The 22,868-nt window shown below is 44.2% G+C and overlaps 1 protein-coding gene across 3 annotated transcripts in view; it reads left to right on the forward strand.

Moving 5' to 3' along the window:
* The first annotated feature begins 6,218 nt into the window (after window positions 1–6,218).
* Window positions 6,219–22,868, forward strand: part of Tnik (TRAF2 and NCK interacting kinase) — a 400,191-nt gene continuing 383,541 nt past the window's right edge. For all 3 annotated transcript variants that reach the window (XM_021195419.1, XM_021195420.1, XM_021195418.2), the window contains exon 1: window positions 6,219–6,704. In XM_021195419.1, the coding sequence (XP_021051078.1) occupies window positions 6,648–6,704 (57 nt within the window). In that variant the 5' untranslated portion in view covers window positions 6,219–6,647. The remainder of the gene's footprint in view (window positions 6,705–22,868) is intronic.

The following is a 22,868-nucleotide window of genomic DNA, read 5'->3' on the forward strand; positions in this document are numbered from 1 at the left end:
GTTAGCAAGCAAGTCAGAAGAGCAAGCCAGTAAGCAGCATTCCTTCATGGTCTCTGTTTGATTTCCATTAGTGATGGACTGTTATCTGGAAGTATAAAATGAAATAAATCCTTTTCTCCACAAGTTGTTTTTGGTCATTCCAGTTTAAAACATCTCCTTTAGGACCCTTAGGACCCTGCTACCTCTATGCTCATGAGAAGTAGACAGCCAAGGTGGTATATCCTTTGTAAGCCTCATGGTCTGAAATTCAATACTGATGTGTGTGAGTGTGTTCTTACGTTCTCATGCTTTCTGTAAGGCACCACATGAGAACTTACAAACAAAAGTCACGGACACAGCCAAACAGTGGATGGGGCTTGAGGACTCTTATGGAAGTATAGGAGGAAGGATGGTGGGCCCCGAAGGGGATAAGAACTCCACAGGAAGACCAACTGAGTTAACTAACCCGGACCCTTGGGCATCTCAAAGTCTGAACCACCAAAGAACATACATGGGCTGGACCGAGGCCTCCCCACACATATGTAGCAGATGTGTAGCTTTAACTTCGTGTGGTTCCCAAACAACTGGAGCAGGGGCTACCCCAAAAGCTGTGGCCTGTATATAGGATCAGTTCTTCTAGTTGGGCTGCCTTATCTGGCCTCAAGTGGAGAGGAAGGTCCAGCCTTTCAGAGACTTGACGTACTAAGGTGGAGGGATGCCCACCTGCTCAGAGGAGAAGGGGATGGGGAATGGAGGAAGGATTATGGGAAGGGCTGATCAGGAGGGGGCCCCTGAGTGGGATGTAAAGTGAATAAGTAAAAAAATAAAATAATAGACTCTGGAACAACTTATAGCATTTTATTTTACTATTCCACATATTATACAGATTTTCTATTAGAAGCATGTTGGAATTTCTAGATATATCTTCATGTTGCTTAACTCTTTCTGCTGTTCCAACAAAATAACAATAACAACTAATAAATGAACGAACAACCTGGGCCTACGATTCTGTGGTAGGATTTTCCCGTCCTTCCCTTCCATCAGCGACAGTGTAACACAGTGAAGAAGATCCTGAGTTCAAATCCCAACTCATCCACTTATGATGACTGTGTTGCTCCAGGCAAAGCTAAAGTTTTCTGTTTTTCTCTTGTAAGACAAATATCCTAATAATACTGACTGTTTTGTTAGGTAATAAATATTAAATATATAAGTACATGGATGTTCTCTTAGTTCATTTTGGCTACTAAAATAAAATGCCTCAGGTAATTTTATACACAGCAGAAATATACGGCTTATGTTTAGAAGCTGGAGAGTACTTGGTCAAGGCACTAATGCTTGAATCTGTTAACACAGATCCTCCAAGTGATGTCCCTTGTGTCCTTCCAGGGCACAGGGGTGCTGCTGTCACTCACAAGGGCACTGCTTCTTCGTGCTGTCACTGTTGAACTAGGTCTTCAAGACCTAATGTTAGGGGATCCAGAAATATTCAGACCACAGCAAATGCTTAGAAGAATTTGTATAATTTATTATATTGATAATAAAACGGTTATCTTAATTAACACAATTATATTTACAATCATTTTTCCAATCTACTATGCTTTTATTCCAATATATTCTCTTAAACATATTTATAAGTTTGTGTGTACATGTGGATGTGTGTGTGTGTGCGCGTGTGTGTGTGTGTGCACATGTGTGCATATAAAAGCCAGAGGTCAACAATGGATCATTTCTCAGTTGCTCTCTACCTTACTTTTGAGACAGGGTCTCTCCCTGATCCTGGCATTTGCTGAGTTAGCTAGACTACATGACCAGTCAGTCCCAGGAAGCCTCCTGCCTCCGCTTCCCTAGTCCTGGGATTAAAGGTATATTGTAGGAGTAGGCCTTTTTCATGTGGGTCCTGGGACTCAAATTCATGTTCTCAAGTTTATGCAGCAAGCACTTTACCAACTTGTCCATGTTCCTAGCACTCATAAAACATGACCAACTAGTCCTCTAACTAGTTATGAAAAGAAAACGTTTTCTGCATGCAAGTCCTGGATTATACCTCTAAGGATTTAAGTGTGCACATTATAAGCCTGTCTTGCTGCAGTATTATCTTGGGTCTTGATTCAGTTTGCTAATTGATGCCAGGGTCTTTCTTCTCCAGTAATAGCTCCCGTGACCACTGGCCGTGTGTGCTTGTCCGTGTGGGCTAATGCTGTGTTCAGAGCTTTCCTTTGTTCATCAGTGGTGCCATTATGATTGGGTGTTTGCTTTACTGAGCGTAGTGGGAGAATGGAGCAGCACCCGGGAGACACACGCAGTTTGGGAGTGGGTTCCTATTTCTTCCCGTCATTGGGAGGACGTAGCACCCAGGTACTAGCTTGCCTCATTGACCCTAGCATCCATGTTCAGAGCTGGTGCCAGCTGAGGGGATGTGTGCTGCTGAGTCTCCTTATTCTGCGTGTACTTTTTCATATCAGCAATCACTATATATCTAAAATAATCTTGTCGCTGACTGTTTACAAGCTTGTTTGTCTCTGTGAGGTGAGAGTTTTGTGTGACTCGGGCTCCTCAGGGCCTAGTACTGCTTTTACATAGAATGATCTACATCGAATGAATCAATGAATCAATACAGTCCCTTGGTTACTCACCACAATAAACATGTCTGCTCATGCAGCTTTGGCCTGCCCGAATCTCACTCACACAGCTCCTTTGTTGTCATATTAAACGTCACACCCACTCTGACTGAAGCCGACCATCTAGACAATGCTCTGGATAAGTGGCCAACTGACATTGCTTCTTTTGAGATCTTAATGTAGGTTTAAAAATATTTTTTCTGAGGTAGACATGATGGCTCAGTACTTGGGAATGTCAAAATCATCCTCAGCTATATACCAAGTCAGGGCAAACCTGGGCTACACTTGAACCCCTACATGTGTTACTTCTGATTTCCACACTGTGATTTGAGTTGGCACATAGATTCGTTATTAAACAACACAGAGCATAACAAGGAGAAGACACCTCTGGTTTCTCTCTTGTTATAAAACACAAGAATGTTTCAAATATGTAAATGCACCAAGGACAATGTTATCAATACCTATAACTAGCAGTTCATATTTAACTATTCCAAACCTGTAACGATATTTGCTTCAGCTTTTAAAAACCCTAAGTTCTCCCTGGGCTTCCTTGCCTTCCCCATCTCCTCTTCTTCGTCCTCCCTGGCCAGTTGCTGTGCACTTCCTGCCTGTGCCAGGCTTTCTGTTGTTGTTGCATGCTTAGTGCAGAGACAGCCAGCAGGCAGGTGTGTTTTCTTGGCTTTGAAGATGTGCCTGAATGGTCTCTGCTCCCCCAGTCCTTCAGATCACATCAGGAGTAAAACCTCATCTTGGTCACATCCTGACTGCCCGTGCTACTTGCTATTTGCCCTTCTTCCTGTCAGTTAACATCAGGTGTCTAAAATAATCTTAGTTGCTGACCTCTTGCCCCATACTTCCTGTCTGCCCTTGTAAAGGCTGGGGTTCATTGTTATTTGGGCTGTTCCATAACGAAGCAATAATCAACCAAAATGTGATGGCAGAGTCTTCACTTTCATTATAGTGATCTTATATTGAATGTTTTCCTTTCTATGGAGGAGGTATGTTGAGTGCTGTGGGGTACTCACCAGAAAAGACTTCTCAGATATAGGTTTAAGCTGGTGTTTATTAGCCAGCCAGTGTCTATTCTAGGATCCCAGTGTAGCCCAGAGCCTTTCTCAAGGTGAGATTTTGAGCACAAAAACTACTCTCTGGGTTGATATACTTCAGTTAACAAGAACAGTTAGCCGGAAGCAGAGCCACAGAAGCCAAAAGGCAAGGCTAGTACATTCAGAGACTTTCTCAGAACTGCGGCTTTGGATGGATTAGGCCTAGGCCTAGTTTTAGGAGACGGTGCTGTCTCCATTCTGAGTTTTACAGCTGAGCGGTCCTTCCATCATGGAGTCAGTGGTGCTAAGGGCTTGGTGCCTGCTAAGGACTGGGGCCCTAGTATGTCTAGACCTCTTTTTATAGTAGTGACTTATGTTTTCTTTTAAATGAAACACAAAGCAAAAACTGTTGATAAGAGCACAGGACAGAAAGAAATCAGACGTCTGTTGGAACAGCTGAAATCTGAAATGCACTTGGCCTAAAGAAGAGAGTCTGATGTTCCTGAATAGGGTATGCCGAGAGCTCTGCCTGATCTGCCCTCCGCCCTCTCCTGGCCCTAAGATTTCCCACCCTTGCCTGCCACTGCTTTCTCCTCCCTTCTCCTACCTTCCCTCCCTCCCTCCCTCCCTCCCCAGGGTGCACTGTGTTGATCCCTCTTTGAAGCTATATCCATCCTTTCTGTCTGAGGTGGGGCTTTCTCATCAGCAGTGGACTAGTCTGAACCTATTGTAAACCCCCAAAGTAGAGTCTTGTGTTATTAGGGTCAGGGGAAAAGATCTTTTGGTGGTTTCACCTAAGTCTGTACTACTTATCTGCGAGTGTGTTTATCTCCTATTTTCAAGTCTGAAGCTTTAAAAGGAGCCCTGCTTATGAACTCCAATACCCCAATCATTTTCCTTTCCCTTGAGACATATGTTAACCTGCTGTCTAGAGGAAGGGCGAGTTTAAAAGCAGCAGATGATGATGACACACAAGGAAAAGGGCAGTGTAGGGAAAAGATGGCTTCTATATGGTCTCCCCCCCCCCCGGAGGCTTATGGGTTCGGAACAGCATTCTAGTTTCAGGGTATGGTTTAGAGCACACATGACCCACCCCAGTGAGTCCAAGACTAAAAAGTCCAGCTAACACTAACTTCATTAGTCTTGGTCCCTTCATTCATTCTTTCAACTTGCTCTGAAGCTCATAACTAGTTTATACTTCATGACTTTAAAAAAAATAGTAGCAGCAGCCCAGGTGTTGGTGTCCATGTGTAATCTGAGTACTGGGGGAGGGGGGCGGGTTTTTGCAGGACATTGAGGAGTTCAAGGCCATCCTCAGCTGCTCAGTGAAGGGAAAACATCCTTGAAGTATGGTAAGATCTGTCTCATAACCACACCAAGCCAAACAATCAATAAGATAGATCAAAAGAACCTCTACTTCCCCCCAAAGAAAACAAAGCAAAAAGTCAAGTGAAACCCCAACCCCCAGTATGCTTAGCTTCTTGTCTCAGCAGATGCAAGAGAGGAAGACCCTCAGAACTGTTGATGAGTTGAAGCCAGTGGCAAGAGTTCAGTATAAATGTTTTCTTCCGACGTATTTTGAGTGGCCAAACTAGGAGACAGGCAAGGCTGCCAGGGGGTTGGGGAAATGACTTTACACTTTTGATAAAGAATGAAGAATGTCCGGTTACCGCTGCAAACACCCAGCTCTTGAGTGAAAAAGCGAGCGAAGAAATAGCTCGCGGGTCAGGGCTCACTATCCTGGAGCCAAACTTTCTCCATGAATCCGGGTAGGTCACCGCGGAAAAGCTGCAAAGGAGGAAGAAACACTGGGTTAGGTACATGTTGCCCAATTAATGTCGGCCTGGGAGTCACCTGAAGCCTTCGAGCTACTGCACCCAGGGAGCAAGCTTTTCTTTTCAATTCGGTCATTTCCGTGGGGAATTGCGGCACGCGCAGGTCTTGGGTGTGGCGATATCGAGACGGAGCTCACATCGCTCGGTTTTCCAGTTTCTAGAAAACCTACCCAGCCTAGAGAACCACAGGTGATTCGGGCCTGCCTTCCTGCAACCCAGGGGCCGCGAATGACCGTGACCCTGTGGCCACTGCCCAGCACCAAAGCCAGGCTGCCGGCTCGGCGCGCGTGAGCTTCTCCCCAACTCGCTCTGCGCGGGGAGGCGGATCCCCTTCCCTGCGCACAAGTCCTTATATGCACCGGTTGCACCGGCCCGCCTTTACTCCAGCCCCACAAATAATTAATGGGGGAGGGAGGACGCTGCTGCCTTTTCCCGCTGCCTCTCCCCACCACCCTTTTCACCATTAGAGTATCTGAACGCAGTCAAGAAACCCCAAGATACGATCGAAGAGCCATTTTGGTGCAGTGCACAAATTGGACACATTAAAAAATATATACAGCATTCAGGTTCCTGCACAGAGAGGCTCAAGAACGGCTCTTTAGGTTCAGCACTATTAACCCTCAAAAGCTGGGGCGGAAAGGGTGCGTACCCCTCCCCCACCCTGGCTAGTGGCGGAGGGACCCGGTCAGGAAGCGCGGCCTCTCCCCAGTCGGAGACCACGCCTCTCCTCCCCCCCACTCCTCCCAGGAAGCGGTGATAGACAGTTCTGTGTGGTTCTCCACCCCCACCCCCCCAGCTGAGTGGAGGAGTTGATATGTCTCATTATAACAGCCAATGCAGCCGCCATCCACGCACAAGCAAAGAAGCATGTCCCATTTAAATACACCCACGCAGCCCCAGCGCCCTTAGCCGATCAGGGCGCGCAGCCCACACGCACCGCGGCTCCGGGCTTGGAGATCCGCGCAGGTCGGCTCCGGGATCCCGCGGATCGACGCTCTCGGAAGATCGGGATCGGACTCTTGCTGGGGCCCGGGTGGGCGGGGGAGGCTGGGCCCCGGGCCTCTCTGGCGGACAGCCGCATGAGGACGCGAGCGAAATAGACTGGGGTGGAATTGCCAAGGAAGACGCTTCGGGGTGGTTTTGGTCCATTTCTCCCGCGAAGAGTCGACATGGCGAGCGACTCCCCAGCTCGCAGCCTGGATGAAATCGATCTCTCCGCCCTGAGGGTGAGCAGAACGTGTTTTTTCCTTTCTTTCCAATGGTCTAGGGCTGGGAGAGGGAACGTTCCCTGCCTTTCTGTCCTGATTCCGAGGCAGCGGAGGGGTTCTAGGCTGAGCCCCTACCCCTACAGCAGGGGCTGGGCTCCCCTTGTGCTCCTTGGCTGTTCCCGAGGTTCCGCAAGGAAGCTGGTGGAGCTTATGTCAGTTTCATCTTCGATCGGTGTAAGAGCATTACATGAAAGGCTGGTGTGTGTGTGTGTGTGTGTGTGTGTGTGTGTGTGTGTGTGTGTGTGTGTGTGTACGTACCCGGGCAACCGTCTCGTGCCAAGGCGCGAGACCCGACTGCTCCTTACTGCAAAAAGATTCTCCTCGAGAAGAAAGACACTGGCCCTTCACGTTTGCCAGCTACCTGCAAGATGCCATCGTGAGCTAGCTGTCCCTACCAGCGGACCCTGCTGCTCCAATGGAGCAGTAATTGCTGTTCTGAGCTGGTCTTGTAGGTGCTAACTGACTCCCTTCCCGGCTTCTGTCTCCCGTGCTGGGGCTCGGGCTCAGCTCCTCACTAAAGGCCAGTGTGCACTCACCTTTATCTGTGGTTTGAACTCAGCCCTGCCTATTCCTTCCCTCGGTGACTGTGACCTTTCAGTTTTATGGCTGAACTTCAGCAGGTGAAAGAGCCGCCTAACAGCTTCTCCCCACCACACCGGAACTCCCTGGAGAGACTGTGTGTGTGTGTGTGTGTGTGTGTGTGTGTGTGTGTGTGTCCCAGGTCTGTGAACAGCCCTTTGTAAAACATATTCCCTTCCCCCAGCCCAGCCGCTTTGCCTTTACCTACTGCAACACCTCAGACTTCGTCGTTCCATTGTATTGAATAAGACTTTAGTGATCTAGAATCCATTTTGCTGTTGTTTGAAAATCAGACTGCCAGGAATCCCATTGCAGCCTCGACGCTTCCCCACCCCCACTTCTAATCCCAGCACACTCCTTTGGGGAAGGGGGCTGAGCGAGAGCGCTCTTGCCATTTTAATTAGATGCTGCCTGCCAGGAAGGGGGTGAGGAGGGGTGGTGGCCTTGGCAGCAGCAGGCATCTGAGAAAGACTGGACACCGATCTCAGTTCCACTAGTTTCTTCCTCTCCTGAACTAAAAATAAAATAAACAGCAAATGCATATGCTTGATGCCTGGAGGGTAGGTGAGACCTAAGAGATGGTGTCTCATCTCATGTCACCCACTGCCAGTAGGGGTGGAAGTTCAGTGGTCCTCCTGAGCACATTGTTAGATTGATGCTAGAATCTTGAGGCCATTTACCTGTGTCTACAAAAGCCTTCCTGCCCTTACCTTTCTCTACAAATATCTTAAGGGGCTAGGTACCTGTCTGTTGGAGGTGACACTTCTTCTTCAGGCTCCATGGGCCTCTTTTCTTCCCTCTCCTTGAATCCTTGCCCCTTCCCTTATCTTTTTTTTGGGGGGGGGGGAGAGAGAGAGAGAGAGAGAGAGAGAGAGAGAGAGAGAGAGAGAGAGAGAGAGAGGTGAAGATTCAGAGAGACAGCTCAAAGGTTGAGGACTGACTGCCCTTTGAAATGGCCTGTTGTGATAGTGGGGCACCAAAAGCTCATTCATGCATGATTACAGTAAGCTGTCTGTTTCTCCGGTGCCCAAAGGCCACATCCAGAACCAGTGAGTAGCTGAGTGTGGGGGTTGGGAGCAGAGTGGGTGCTTTAAACAAGCAAGGCTGACTTCCTCTTCACCCATGGTGTGTGCGCTTTTGCCCCGCTTCTGTCTGGGAGTTGCTGTGGTGTGAGTTAATCAGGTGGACCAGACTTGGAGAAGGAGGAGTGGCTAAGAGGTAGAGGCCTGAACAATGAGGTAGCCTTGTGATACAGCTGAGCAGAAACCTTAGCATCATTCTCCCTGATATGATTTTTAAGTTGGGGGCTTGGGGGGAGGGGACTAGCTTCTGTGGGCAAGGTTTTCTGAGATACCAAGCACAGAACCTGTCATCAGAGCCTCTTGATTCATACTTGAGAAAACCCCTGGGCTCTGCTGTATGTGGAACAGATATCTTTGTATGATTTACTGAGATTGCTCTTTGTCACCCAAGAAGCCCAATGAATTCTCTGCCTGCACTGGTGTGTGCAAAGAGCTAGGATAACAGCTACTCCCAGTGTCTGGGGAGCTATTGGCTGGAAGACTTACATGCAGATGGGCAGACAGTTGTCCTCAGCAGGCCTGGGAGCTTCAGGCAGTCTTGTGGTAGGCTAGGTCTGCAGGTCCATTTGTCTCCAAGGGCCAGTAGGTGATGCCCACAAATGGGAGCGTAGATGGTGGCTGCCTCCCCAGATTTGGAGAGATTTGGTTCCTAAGCTTGCAGAAAAGTCCTTCTGAGGAAACCCTGACCCTGAAATGCAGGCAAGGTCAGTGGTGCAGCCCTGCCAGCCCCTCCACATCCCTGTGGCTCTTTAATGTATACAATCAATGCTCTTTGTAAGCCCTGGGCTTGGTGGTTTAAAAGCAGATCCTGTCTAGAGAGGCCTTCTTCCTGACTTTGGGGGCTTATTGTTCTCAGTCAGTGATCCCAGACTGGGCCTTGTCTGAAATTCCCCCCATTAGGAACAATGCATAATTCAAACCCGAACAACCAGTACCAGCCCTGTCATTTAAACCATGCAAGATTTGGGTGGGTTTTTGTTGTGGTGATGGTGGTGGTGGTGGTGGGAGTGTTGTTTTTGTTTTTGCTTTTGTTTTTGAGTAAAATGAAGTGGGGTTTATGATTAGGAAATAATCAGATTTCCATGAGTCCTCATGGCATGGTTCATGAAGCTCAAGTAAATCTTGAATGTTAGGTAGGGGATGGTTTTATAGATGAGAGCTGGAAAAGAATCTTAAAACACTGGCCCATTCCTGTAACGTAACACTCTGGCAACTGGAACCCAGAGAGGTAAACTTTGTTGTCCAAGGTCACACAGCCGAGGGGGAAATAAAAGCAGCCAGAGGAAAGAATATGGTTCTGGACGCCTCAATCTGCTCTCTAAGACACATCATTTGATCATCTGTAGCTGGAAATGAAATCAGTGAGATGTTTTCTGCTAGTGGGGAGGGCAAGAGAAATTAATCACTTGACCAGGGGCATGGATTTTTTTTTTTTTTTTTTTTTTTTTGTCTTGAGAGTGGAAAACCTGCTAGAAACTGAACTCACCAACTCAAATGGCTAGAGCTATCTGGCACCTTTGGAATGTACCTTTCCTGGCCTTCTTTCAGTCTCTTCTTCGCAGTCAAGTAGACATCTAAATCACATAGGACAGATGGTGTCCTGCACGGATAACCTCTCTCAGTAACCCTCCTCCCTCTGAACATGTCCCAAGGGGTCCGTCCAGACATGCACATTATTCAGATACCTCTGTGTGTGAGGTTTCTGATGTCCGCGCATGCTTTTTAAAATTGCTGGAGTTGCGGATATTACATGTAGCATTACAGACATAAATTCTCTCTGTGTGGGTGTATGAAAATGTGTATGCACGCGCAGAGGCTACTGCAAACAATCTTCTTATTCAGACCTGGGCTCGAGTCACGCCTGCTTCAGACCTCACTGTATTAAAAGATGAAATTATCCACCATGTTGCTGCATTGCCTATGAGCTGAGCTCAGCCCAGACGGCCTTCTGAAGATGATCAGGTTTCTGAACTGGAGCACACTGGCTCTGCCCAGCCTGGCCCACCGCCTCGGGCACTCAAGGTCAGGGATTCTGACCTCAGACTTTCAGCTTGGGGCAGGACTCAGACACACCTTTCCATTGGAACAAAATTAGATGACTTACACTGCCATCGCCCCCACCCCCATGCCTTTCTGGGCCTAGCCACTCTCTTCTTCCTGCACCCCCTGCCCCTGACCTATGTGTGTGCAGTTTGCATATGTAAATTGGTACATGCACGTGTTTAGCTGGCATGTTTGTGTATGTGCATGCGAATGTGGAGACCAGAGGTCAACGTCGGATTCCTTTCTCTAGTACTCTGTACCTCATTTTTCTTTTTATTTATTTTTATTTTTTATGCGTTTGGGTGTTTTAAATTCACGCATGCCTGTGTACCACAGCATCCTTGGAGACTGCAGAGGCCAAAAGTGGATGTCTGATGCCTTGGAACTGGAGTTACAGATGGTTGTGAGCTGCCACAGGAATGCAGGGAATCAAACCCAGGTCATTGGGAAGAGCAGCCACCTCTCCAGGCCTCTCCACTTTACTTCTTGAGACAGGTTCTCTCTCGAACCCTACAACCCACAGACTGAGCAAGACTAGCTTGCCTCTAAGCCTCAGGAACCTTTCTGTCTCCACCCCCATCTCCTTATAGTCACTGCCACATACAGCTTTCTCCCTGTACGGCTGCTGGGGACGGAAACCCAGGTTCTCACGCCTGTGCAGCAAGTGCTTTGCCAACTGAGCCATCTACTTCTCTATCAAACCGAGACAGAAGAATTAGTGTCTTCTGGAAAGCTCACGTGTACCTCTCGACTGCGCGCTTTGCTCGTTTGTGCTGCCAGGGCTGGGGCCGAGAGCTTTTCTTTTTCCCTCCTTACAAGTTCATTAAGGGCCACAGCATCCTTTGAATCTAGCTATCTCATTAGCTGAACAAGCGATTGGATGAGTGAATGAACTAATGAATGAGCATATGCATGAATGAATGCATTAGTGAATGAGGTGGAATGATTCCGAGCTCCTGGGCTTCCTGTGCATATCCTATTAGTTCTGTGACACGGGGCATGCCTGAGTGTCAGCAGCACAAAGGTGGAATGGCAACTGCTTGTCTTCATCATCCTGGATCCTAAAATCAAAGGCTTTACTGCATAGCACTTACGTCATCACAAGACAGCATACACGTATGTCAGTAGGTAGAATTTTATGGGAAGCCCACCAACATTTGATTCCAATGACTGCACCTGTGGAAAGTGCTGAAGGACAAGGTTTTTTGTTTGTTTGTTTGTTTGTTTGTTTTGTTGTTGTTGTGTGTGTGTGTTTATCTGTTTTTGGTTTTTTGAGACAGATTGTTAAGATGTAGCCTAGGACTGTGTGAAACTCCCCGTGTAGCCTGGACTGGCCTTGAATTCTGAATAGTTCTGCCTTTGCCTCCTGAGTGCGGGGATGGCAGGTGTGTGCCACGGGGTCTAGTTCAGAAGGCGCATCTTTCCGAGTGTGAGTGTGTGCACATGCGTCTGCATGTGGAGACCGGAGGTTGACTGCAGGTTCCTTCCTCAATGCTCTTCATGAAACATGCCTCTTTGCAATAGCACTGAAACAGATTTTATCTAATGTGCTCATTTGATCTTGTAACTTTCTTGGGTCCTCAGTGGAGTGTGGTTCTAGGATAGACCACCATTACAGAGGAACAAGGCTCGCCCAGAAGCCTTTTAAAGGTTACAGTTTCTAGACTAGTATCAATCAACAGCTTTATTCATTAAGGCACTTTCTCTTTCTTGTTTTGCTTCCTCTTCTGTACGGATGGCCCATTATTCAAATGCAAACACCTTTATTACATCGTGTCTTTTCTTGTTTTTTGTTTTTGTTTTTGTTTTTTTCCTTTTTTCAAAGGAGACGAGAAAGGAATGGACACTTGCAATAATACACTAATATCTCAGTGCTTTAAAACCTGGTCAGAGGTCTCTTGGGTCTTAAAAAAAATTCTTGAAACATTATTAATTCATTACCCCAGAGCACTTAATTAAATTTGGTCTAAAATGAGATTTTAGTAAAGTTGCACGGATTGATGACAGCATCTTAAAATGGCAGTAGCACAGCTGTCTTCCTCTGGATGCATTTGTCGCTTTTCCAAGACTTTGAACAGGTTTTTAGGATTTGTTGTTTTTCAATGACATGGCCTCCCACTAAGATAGGATGAACCCATAGATAGCTATCGGAGCATCAGCGCTATAGGCAAAGGCGTTTTTTAGTGTTCATTATTAACTGGAGTAATCTTTAATGCAAAGTCTAATACAACTCTTGGTTCGCTATTTGCATAATTATGTGCTTAGGAGATCATAGGATATTTCATTGATGAAAGAATTTCAAATACTTTTTCTTCATCAAAGTAACACACATACACACACACACACACACACACACACACACACACACAGAGTCTCTTTTATCTCTAAGGCTCATGGAAAGCTTGTATTCTGAGCCCTGTCCCTTCTTTCTACTCTAGGATTACCCTATACTCCCTGCTTTAATGCTGCTCCTCTTTCAGTGAGAACGGTCCCTCAGGGCTGCTGTCATTGAATCCTGGCAGCCATGCCCAGTTGAGTGCAGTCATCCTATATGCTGACAGAATTTGGGATAGATGTTTCAAAGTCACATTACTGCTCCCATCCTGAGGGCAGGGTGTCGTTTTTGTAGGGGTGAGGTGTAGTTCTCTTAGAAGGAAAGCTAGTTTGTTAACACCTTGCTGAGGATGTCAAGCAAATCCCCAGGATGTTTTTTGAATTAAGTGTTCTTCTGTGCATATAAATGTGAGGTTCCTCTGGGACCTCCTGGATGGTTTTTCTAGTTGTCCCAAGGAGATACCCTGAGTCCTGAAAATACACCCTCCTCCACTCCAAGCATAAATATTACTAATGAATATCTACCATATGCACCACCACGTCTCCACTCGTCTCTGTAGCTACTGTGATGATAAGAACCACCTCCCATATCTCCTTCCCTGTCCCAGCCTTCTCTTGGCAGCCGCATAAGTCTTTTTCAAACCCATTTTCTTTCTAGTAGTTTCTTTGTACCAAGCCTTCCTTGCCTCCCTAACCTGAGGGCTGAAGCCTACACTTTAGCAAGAATCTAAGCTAGTTGCTATGCAGCTGGATCTCCCGGCATGCTCTTTACCATTAATGGTTGCCACTGCCCCAAAGAGCATTTCTCCCACCTGATAGAATATGCTCTTTAGGGCACACCCTACCTTATTCTCCTTTAGGTCCTTACTTTCCCAGTAACAAACATACACAGGTTACGGTTTCCAAACAATTGCCCTCGCTTTTTCTCAGATGGAGTTTCTCTCTGGCACTTACAGATCTGACCTGGTACCTCTCTTGTGGTACTCGGTACAGTCTTAGATTAAATCTGATAGCTAACAAGCTTCCAGAAAACAATGCATATGATTGCTCTTCTGGGGAATCTCCTCCAGGGTCGTTCACATAGCAATGAATACAGTCTACATGGACAAATATACAACTGACAGTCCTTTTAGAGGGTCTGAAGGCTGTGCTGCCTAAAGAGGTGACAGAAACTCCAGAAACACAGCACCATGCTGGTCATAGTACAGTCTCGGGGAACATGCACTCCATTATGTTCTGTAGGTGACAAGACTCGAGGGAATGTCCCTTATGGAGAGTACACCTGTTACAAACAGCACAATTTCAAAAACACCGACCACGAGAAATACAGTGCTGTGTTCTGTGTGGGAGAGACCTTGTTTCTACAATGTTTCTATCATTTCTCCACAGTCTGTCGTGAGAGTTTTCATATTTTGAGTACTAGAATCTAAATGCTGGTGTGTTTGTGTGTGTGTGTGTGTGTGTGTGTGTGTGTGTCCGTGTGCACATACATATGCAAGCACATGCAGGCTTACATGCAAGATGTTTCAGTCTTTTTAATATCCTTGTGATGTTTAGAGCAGCTATTTTTATTGAAAACTAATAACAGGTAGGAAGGGTTATGCTTCTGGGAACCTGAGGGAAGATGACCTTGAATTTTGATCCTGACACAGATCGCAGTGGGTGGGAGGCGTCTGACAGATGATGGGAGGTCTGTGCTGGTTGATTTCTGTGAACTTGACACACATCTAGGTATATCTGGGAGTTATAACTGGGAAGAAGAAATCTTTATGGAGAAATGCCTCCATAAGATTGCCTGTAGGCAAGTATGTAGTGCATTTTCTTGACTTACCATTTATGGGGGGAGGTCCCAGCTTACTGGGGGGAAATCTACCCCAGGACCAGTGGTCCTGAATGGTACAGGAAAGCAGGCCAAACAAGCGTTGGAGCAAGCCAGGAAGCAGTGTTCTTTATGGCCTCTGCTTCAAGTATTGCCTTGGCTTCCCCCAATGAACTCAGATTACATTGAGTCAAAGAAACCCTTTCCTCCCTAAAGCTGCTTTTGGTCATGGTCTTTGTCATAGCAATGGGAAGCAAAGCGAGGCAGACTCATGGTACCATACTGGAGCATCTTTGTGACATAGCGATGGCTTTCGCAGATAGAGCAATCTCAGTAAAGAAGTCAAAAGCAGCAGTCTTTGATGGCGTAGTCTTGGATGTAACTCATCACTTCCTGCTATCTGGTCTGTAATTCAGGTTAGCCCTAGTCAGTGGGGAAGGGCATCACACAGAATCATCCTGCCAGAGACAAACATCAGCAAGGGCCCTCAAGAGGCTGCCTGCCACACACACATACAGAGGTTTTCTTTGATGCATTTTTCTCTTCAGATTGTGAGAGCAATACACTGCCTAAGGGGCAGGTCTTTGCTACGCATCTTTAAGTCACCCACCCTTTGACTATTTAACCCAGGCTTTTATTGTCTTTAAAACAATTATGACTATTTTGTCTTAAAAAAGGTATGTGCACCCCCTATCTGAAGCTTTGCTTTTAATGAGATCTTGCAGTGTGTTTATCATTACTCCTGGTATTTAAAAACAGTGACTGATGCATGGAACATGATAAATACTCATTAAGTAATTATCAGCACAATTTATGAAGAAACTATTTTATGTGTAAAGGATCACATATATTCATGTTGCTTTACACATTGAAGAAATTGGTGTACCAGTTGCTGATAGAAATAGAACTTAGGACAAAGCCAGCCAACCGTTGAAGTAAGGAAGGATGAAATGAAAGTTCACTGCTCACTAGGTTTGGATACCTAACTGGTCATACATCTGTCTATCAGTCTTTCTATCCAAGGCTTAGTGTAGCAACTTACCTCTTTTGTAAGTGCAGGCACTAGAGCTCAGGGAAGATGCTTCTTTTGTAGGACGAAGCCCCCAAAGCACTGCTAGGGTGCTGTTATTCTGTGTCACTCCATTGGCTTGCTAATATTTGAGCCATCTTAGAATATCTGTTATTCTTACAATACAAAAATAAACTTGGCAAAGTGTGTTCACAGCGATCCTGGCCAAGTTGCTTTTCTGTATAAATAAAGTATTCTTAATTGTTAAGTGCTCAGATCTATGTAATTATGGCGCAGAAGAAAGTACAGCTCAGTTAACCTGTAGGATGGAACCTGTATAGATAAGGAACTACCTATACAGTGGTACAGGCTCACTGACCAAAGGCTAAGGCAGAATGATTACAAGCTGAGCCCAGTCTCAACACATGGGGGAGATCCTCTTCTCTCTCTCCTCTCTCTGCATAAGCAAGAAAGAAATTAACCAGATGAATGAATGGCTAATATTTGGGTGCCAAGGGTCTACCATTAGGAGCTTGAATATGTGTAGGAGCCTAGCCCACATGTAATCAGGATGACCCAGGGATTCCAGCATCCAAAATTGCAGACTAAATGTGAGCAAAGGCTGCTGAATTGTTAAACATTTCTTTAGCTAAAGAGACAAAGCTTTCTCTTCATGTCATTATAATGGCAACTCATGATCACTGTAGAAAACTTTGTAGCAGTGAGACGCAAAGAGAGTTTCCATACAGAGCTCATGAGAAGCTCTGATTCATGTTCAAATGTGGATTTTTAATTTTTCCTATGTATAGGTTGAAAAGAATTAAGATTATATTTTATAAATTAGCTGAAACCTATTGTGTAAACTTAGTAGTCATCCGGGCCTCCTGGTATAGGTTTGTAATCTCATCTATGTTGAGGGCTGAGGCAACAGGATCTCAAGTTCATGGTTTGCCTAAGCTATTGAGGAAGGTCAAAGCCAGCATAGACAGCTTTCAAAATAAACGGTACAAGCATGGCTGAGGATAGAGTACATAGGCAGAGCTTGCTTAGACAAGGTGCTCTGTCCCTTATGCACAAAACAAGCAAGCAAACAAACTTAATCACTAAACTTTCCCCATGCTGCTGCTTATTGTCTATGAGACAGTTTTTTAGAAAATTCTTACTTGTGATGGTTTGAATGAAATCAGACCCCATAGGCTCATAGGAAGTTGTACTATTTGGATCTCTCTCTCCCGCCCCCTTTCTCCCTCCCTTCCTCCTTCCCTCCCTCTTTGCTCCTTGCTGACCCAGAGGTAAGAAATCTTGATTCCTTTTCTAGAATATGTCTGCCTGTGCACTGCCATGACAATAATGGACTAAAACCCTGAACATGTAAGCTATCTTAAATTATTTTCCTTTATAAGACACCATGATCATGATATCTCTTCACAACGGTTGAAACCTTATTATAGGTTATTTTAAAGTTACATAAAATCAACAGAATTCTGGCATATTAGTACATGGGAAATGGTTGGGCAGTTCCTTAAAAAGTTAAATTATAGAATTATGATTTGATTCAGGAGTGTATTTCTAGTATATGCCCAAGTGAAGATATGTGTTCATACAAAACGATTTGTTGACTCTTTAATGTAGCTCCAAGAAAGAGGCTACTCAAATCTCCTATCAGTTAATGAATAAGTAATATACAGTTGATCATATATGTGTTGGATTGTTTTTACTGTCAACTTGACTCAATCTAGAGTCACCAGGGAAGAGGGAACTTAAATTGAGTGATTTCCCAGATCATATTGGCCAGGGGCCTTTTCTGTTTTGATTAAAGATTGATGTAAGAGGGCCTACTATGGGTACTGTGGCCAGCACCATCCGTAGACCATGGGTGTGGATCCTGTAAGAAAGCATGAGTCAATGAGTAGGTCAAGGCAGCATTTCTCTATGGTTTCTATTGAGTTCCTGTCCTAGCATTCCCCAATAATGGGCCATGACCTAGAAGTGTATATCTAATAAAACTACTTTTCCCCCTAAGTTGCCTTTGATCATGGACTATTACAACAGAAAGCAAAGTGGGACACCATATATGGAATAGCTTTCCATAATTAAAAAAATTGCTTATCGGTGTTAAGAAAAGCCATATCATGTGTTGTATGACTGGATTTCTAAGAAACTTCCAGACTAGGAAAATCCATGGAGAAATAACGAAACTTAGTGATTCCTGAAGCCAATGGCGGGAGGGAGTGGAGAAAGACAGCAAGTGGTCTAAATAGTCTTGTTCTCAGTCATCTGTGCAAACACAGTAAAAGTCACTTGTCCATTTCAATAGAGCAAAATTTAGGCAGTTTGAATTAAATCTCGAAACACCCTTACCAAGAGAGCGCACTCCCATACAGTGTTGGTAAAGATCTCTGTCTTTAGCAGCTATTTATTCCTCATGACTGATCTTGTATCCACCAAACTCTTTACCGCTTCCTCTTTCATACTATTTTGAAGCATCATATCACTGCACTTATAGAGATCTAGTATTTTCCTAAAACTTCTTATCTAGAACTACTATCACAACGGAAACATCTAATACATAATAGACTAGTCAATGCTTAACTTTCTAATCTTGTTTGTAGACTACTTAGAATTTTATTACAAAAGATTTATCATAATATTTAATTCCTCTTGATGACGGTGGAGGTTGTTTCCAGCTTTTCAGCCCTTACAAACAGTATTTTGATGAGTATCTTCTTTTTCTTTTTTCTTATTCTTCTTTCATATATCCTGACCTCACCTTCTACTTCCTCCTCTCTTCTCAGCACCGCCCCCCATCTCCCCTCTCCCTAAGATTCAATTCTTCTCCTTTCCTTTCAGAAAAGGGCAGGCCTCTCAGAGATGTCAACCAAACATGGCATATCAAGTTACAGTAAGACTAGGCAAAACCCCCCTTACTTAGGCTGGGAGAGGCAACCCAGTAGGAGAAAAGAGGTCACAAAAAGAAGCAAAAAAGTGACAGGCAGCTCCCACTCCTGCAGTTAGAAGTGGCACCAAAACACCAAGCTACACAACCACAACATATATGCAGAGGTCTTAGGTTAGACCCATGCAGGCTCTGTGATTATCTGTCAGTCTCTGTGAACACTATGAACTCGGCTTAGTTGGTTACAAGCCTTTCTTGTGGTGTCCTGGAGCTCCCAGGCTCCTACAATCCTTCCTCCTCCTCTCCTACAGGAATCCCTAATGTTTGGCTGTGGGTTTGGCATCTGTTTCCATCAGTTGTTGGATGAAACCTCTCTGGTGATGATTATGCTAGGCTCCTGTCTGCAAGTATAGCAGAATATTATAAGTTTAATTTTTTTCAAATCCTATTTTTAATGATGGTTCTTAAATGCTTTAACCTTCCTTGTAGCCCACCACCCTCCAGAGGTAATGGGAGAGAAAGAATAGGAGGAAGTGGATCTGTTTAGAAAGGTTCTTTGAAGCAACTCCCATCTCTGCTATCTGGAAATCGGCAGTTCAGTTCAGAGGTTAGCAGGCATCTCGATCCATTCGAAAACACTTCACAGATACACTAGCAATCCAGTTCAGTAGAGTCGGCTTAGCAACAGTAGTGACATGACTTAGCAGAGACAGCCAGGCCTCGGCCTCAGCTCGAGTCAGCAGGAGGGACCAACAGGAACACCAGCAGAAGCTCTCAGCTGTTCCTCAGGGAAGCAAGGATCAATGAGAGACACACAAGCGTTGCACAGCTAGCTATACCAGCAAGCCAAGCTCTGTCTCCATCACTCTGTGGAGTTTTAGTTACACTCTTCAAACATCATGTGTCCTCCGTATACATTGCCACAGCACATGTATCCAAATAGCCTGAGTCTGTAGAGTCCAGACAAATGGAGCTCAACTACACAATGTAAGGCGAACCAATACATGTGTGTTGTTAGCAAAGAATCCTTTATCATGTGTCCTCTCACGTGTTTGCTTTAGCAGAACATCCTCTCTCCTGTATCTGCTTCAGTGAAATGTTCCTTCATGAGTCTGCCTTAGTCTTTTATACCTGTGTCCACTTCATGAAAACACTCCTTCACCTGTTTGCCCCAGCAAATCACCATCCAACACAACTGACTCTCCAAAGAACCCTTAAGTTTCCACTTCAGAATATCATTAGGAATCATTTGATTTTTGTCTGTTGTTTGTTGTTATGGTTGCTGTTTTTGCCAGGCATATTTGGTTCTACCATAGGTCTCCAGGCTATCCAACATCTGGTTCCTGACCCTCCTGATAGTGTCAGGGGTGTGTGGGCTCCCTGTCATGGCATAGGTCTCAAGGTGGACCAGTCACTGTTTGACTCCTCCCACAAGTTCTGTGCCACCTTTACCCCAGCACATTTTATAGGCCAGACAAACTAGGTTCCAGGTTTTGTGGCTGGGTTGGTGTCAGAATCGTTCCACTGGAAGTCTTGTCTGGTCACAGAAGATGGCTGGTTTCAGCTCTGTGTCCCACATCACTTGGAGTGTTCACTAGGGTTACTCTTGTGGACTCCATGGAATTAGGTTCCTACCTTGCCCCTGAAATGTCCCTCAGTTTCAGTCATCTTTCCCAGTACTTGCTCATTTTATGTCCCCTTCCCGATTCTTCCTGTTCCCATCCCTACCCACCCCTAGTCCACCTGCAAAATCTATTCTATTTCCTCTTTCTATGGAGATACATGTGTTCACTGTTGATCCCTTCTTGTTACTTAGCCTCTCTGGGTCTATGAATTGTAGCATGATTATCCTATACTTTCCAGTTAATGTCCACTTTTACATGAGTATATTACCATCTTTGCCTTTCTGAGTCTGGGTTACCTCCCTCAGGAGTATTTTTTCCTACTTCTATCCATTATGCCTGCAAATTTCATGATGATATATACATGACAGCTGAGTAATACTCTCTGGTGTAAATGTACCACATTTTTTCAATTGATCCTTTCGTTGAGGGACATCTAAGTTGTTTCCAGCTTCTGATTATGAATAAAGCCTCAATAAACATGGTTGAGCAAGTATCCTTGCAGGAGTCATATAGCTGGGTCTTGAGGTACATCGAGTCCAATTTTCTGAGAGACTGCCATACCAATATCCAAAGTGACTGTACAAATTTGCACTGCCACCAGGAGTGGAGGAGTGTTCCCCTTGCTCCACATCCTCACCAGCATGAGCTGTCACTTGTGGTTTTGATCTTAGCCATTCTGACAAGTGGAAGATGGAATTTCCGAGTCATTTTGATTTGCATCTGATGACTAAGGATGTTTGAACATTTCTTTAAGCTTTCCCTGACCATTTGAGATTCCTCTATTGAGAATTTTCGTTTTAGATAGATCTATACTCCACTTTTCAGTTGGAGTGTTTGGTTTGTTGATGTCTAGTTTCTTGAGTTCTTTATATAATTTGGATATTAGCCTTCTGACAGATGTGGAGTTGGTGAACATCTTTCCCCATTCTGTAGCCTGCCATTTTGTACTATTAACTGTGTCCTTTGCCTTACAAGAAAGTTTCCAGTTTCATGAGGTCCCATCTATTTATTAATCTTAGAGACTGAGCCGTTGGTGTTCTGTTCAGGAAGTTGTTTCCTGTGCCAATGCATTAAAATCTATTCCTCACTTTTTATTTTACCAAGTTCGGTGCATCTGGTTTTATGTTGAGGTCTTTTATCCACTTGGACATGAGTTTTGTGCAGGGGGATGAATATGAATCTATTTGCATTCTTTTACATGCAGACATCCAGTTAGACCAGCACCACCATTTGTTGAAGGTGCTATCTTTCTTTTCTTTTCTTTTCTTTTCTTTTCTTTTCTTTTCTTTTCTTTTCTTTTTTTTTTTCATAAATTTGGCTTCTTTGTCAAAAGTCAAGTGTCTATACCTGTGTGGATTTATTTCTGGGTCTTTAATTTGTTTCCGTTGATCAGCCTGTCTTATTTATGCCACTACCATGCAGTTTTTATTACTATTGTTCTGTAGTAGAGCTTGAAATCTGAGATGCTTAGTAGATACCCCAAGAAGTTCTTTTATTGTACAGGATTGTTTTAGCTATTGTGTGTTTTTGGTTTTCCATATGAAGTTGAGTAGTGTTTTTTCAATGTCTGTAAAGAATTGTGATGGAATCTTGATGGGGATTGCTTTGATTCCGTAGACTGTTTTTGGTGGGATGGTCATTTTTATTATGTTAATCCTACTAATCCATGAGCATGGGAGATCTTTCCATCTTCTGGTAGCTTCTTCAATTTCTTTCTTCAAAGGCTCGAAGTTATTGTCATACAGGTCTTTTACTCGCTTGGTTAGAGTTCCACCGAGATAATTTAGTTAGCTGGGGCTATTGTAAAGAGTGTTCTTTCCCTGATTTCTTTCTCAGCCCATTTATCATCTGTATTTAGGAAGGCTACTGATATTGTTGAATTAATTTTGTATCCAGCCTCTTTGCTGAAGGTGTTTATCAGCTGTAGGAGTTCCCTGGTAGAATTTTTGAGGTCACTTAAGTATACTATCATCTCATCTCATCTCTGAATATCGATAACTTTGACTTTTTCCTTTACAGTTTGTATTCCTGTAATCTTTGTCCGCTGTTTTCTTTATCTAGCTAGACCTTCAAGTACTATATTTAATAGATTTGGAGAGAACAATCATCTTTGTCTTGTTCCTGATTTTAGTGAAATTGCTTTTTCTCCATTTAATTTGATGTTGGCTATAGGCTTACTGTAAATTGCCTTTATTGTGTTTAGGTCTGCCTCTTTTATCCTTAATCTCTCCAAAACTTCTATCACGAAGGGCTGTTGGATTTTGTCAAAGGCTTTCTCAGCTTATCATGTGAGTCTTTTCCTTTGAGTTTGTTTATAGGATGGATTACATTGTCAGATTTTCTTATGTTGAACATCCCTACATCTCTGAGATGAACCCTACTTGTTCATGGTGAGTGATCTTTTTGATGTGTTCTAGGATGTTTTCAAGTGTTTTTGCATCAGAACTCATGTCAGAAATTGGTCTGTAATTCTCTTTCTTTGTTGAGTTTTTATGTGGTTTGGGTGTCAGGGTGATTCATAAAATGAATTTGGCAATGTTTTTTCTGTTTCTATTTTGTGGAATAATTTAGTATTATTAATATTAAATAATTTAGTATTATAGTAATACTGAATAATTTAGTGTTATTAATAAAAAAGTATTAGCATTAGCTCTTGTTTGAAAATCTAATAGAGTTCTGTACTAAAAATGTCCATATATATATATATATATATATATATATATATATATATATAT

Source organism: Mus pahari, chromosome 4 (genome assembly GCF_900095145.1).
Source record: "Mus pahari chromosome 4, PAHARI_EIJ_v1.1, whole genome shotgun sequence".
Classification (NCBI taxonomy): Eukaryota; Metazoa; Chordata; class Mammalia; order Rodentia; family Muridae; genus Mus; species Mus pahari.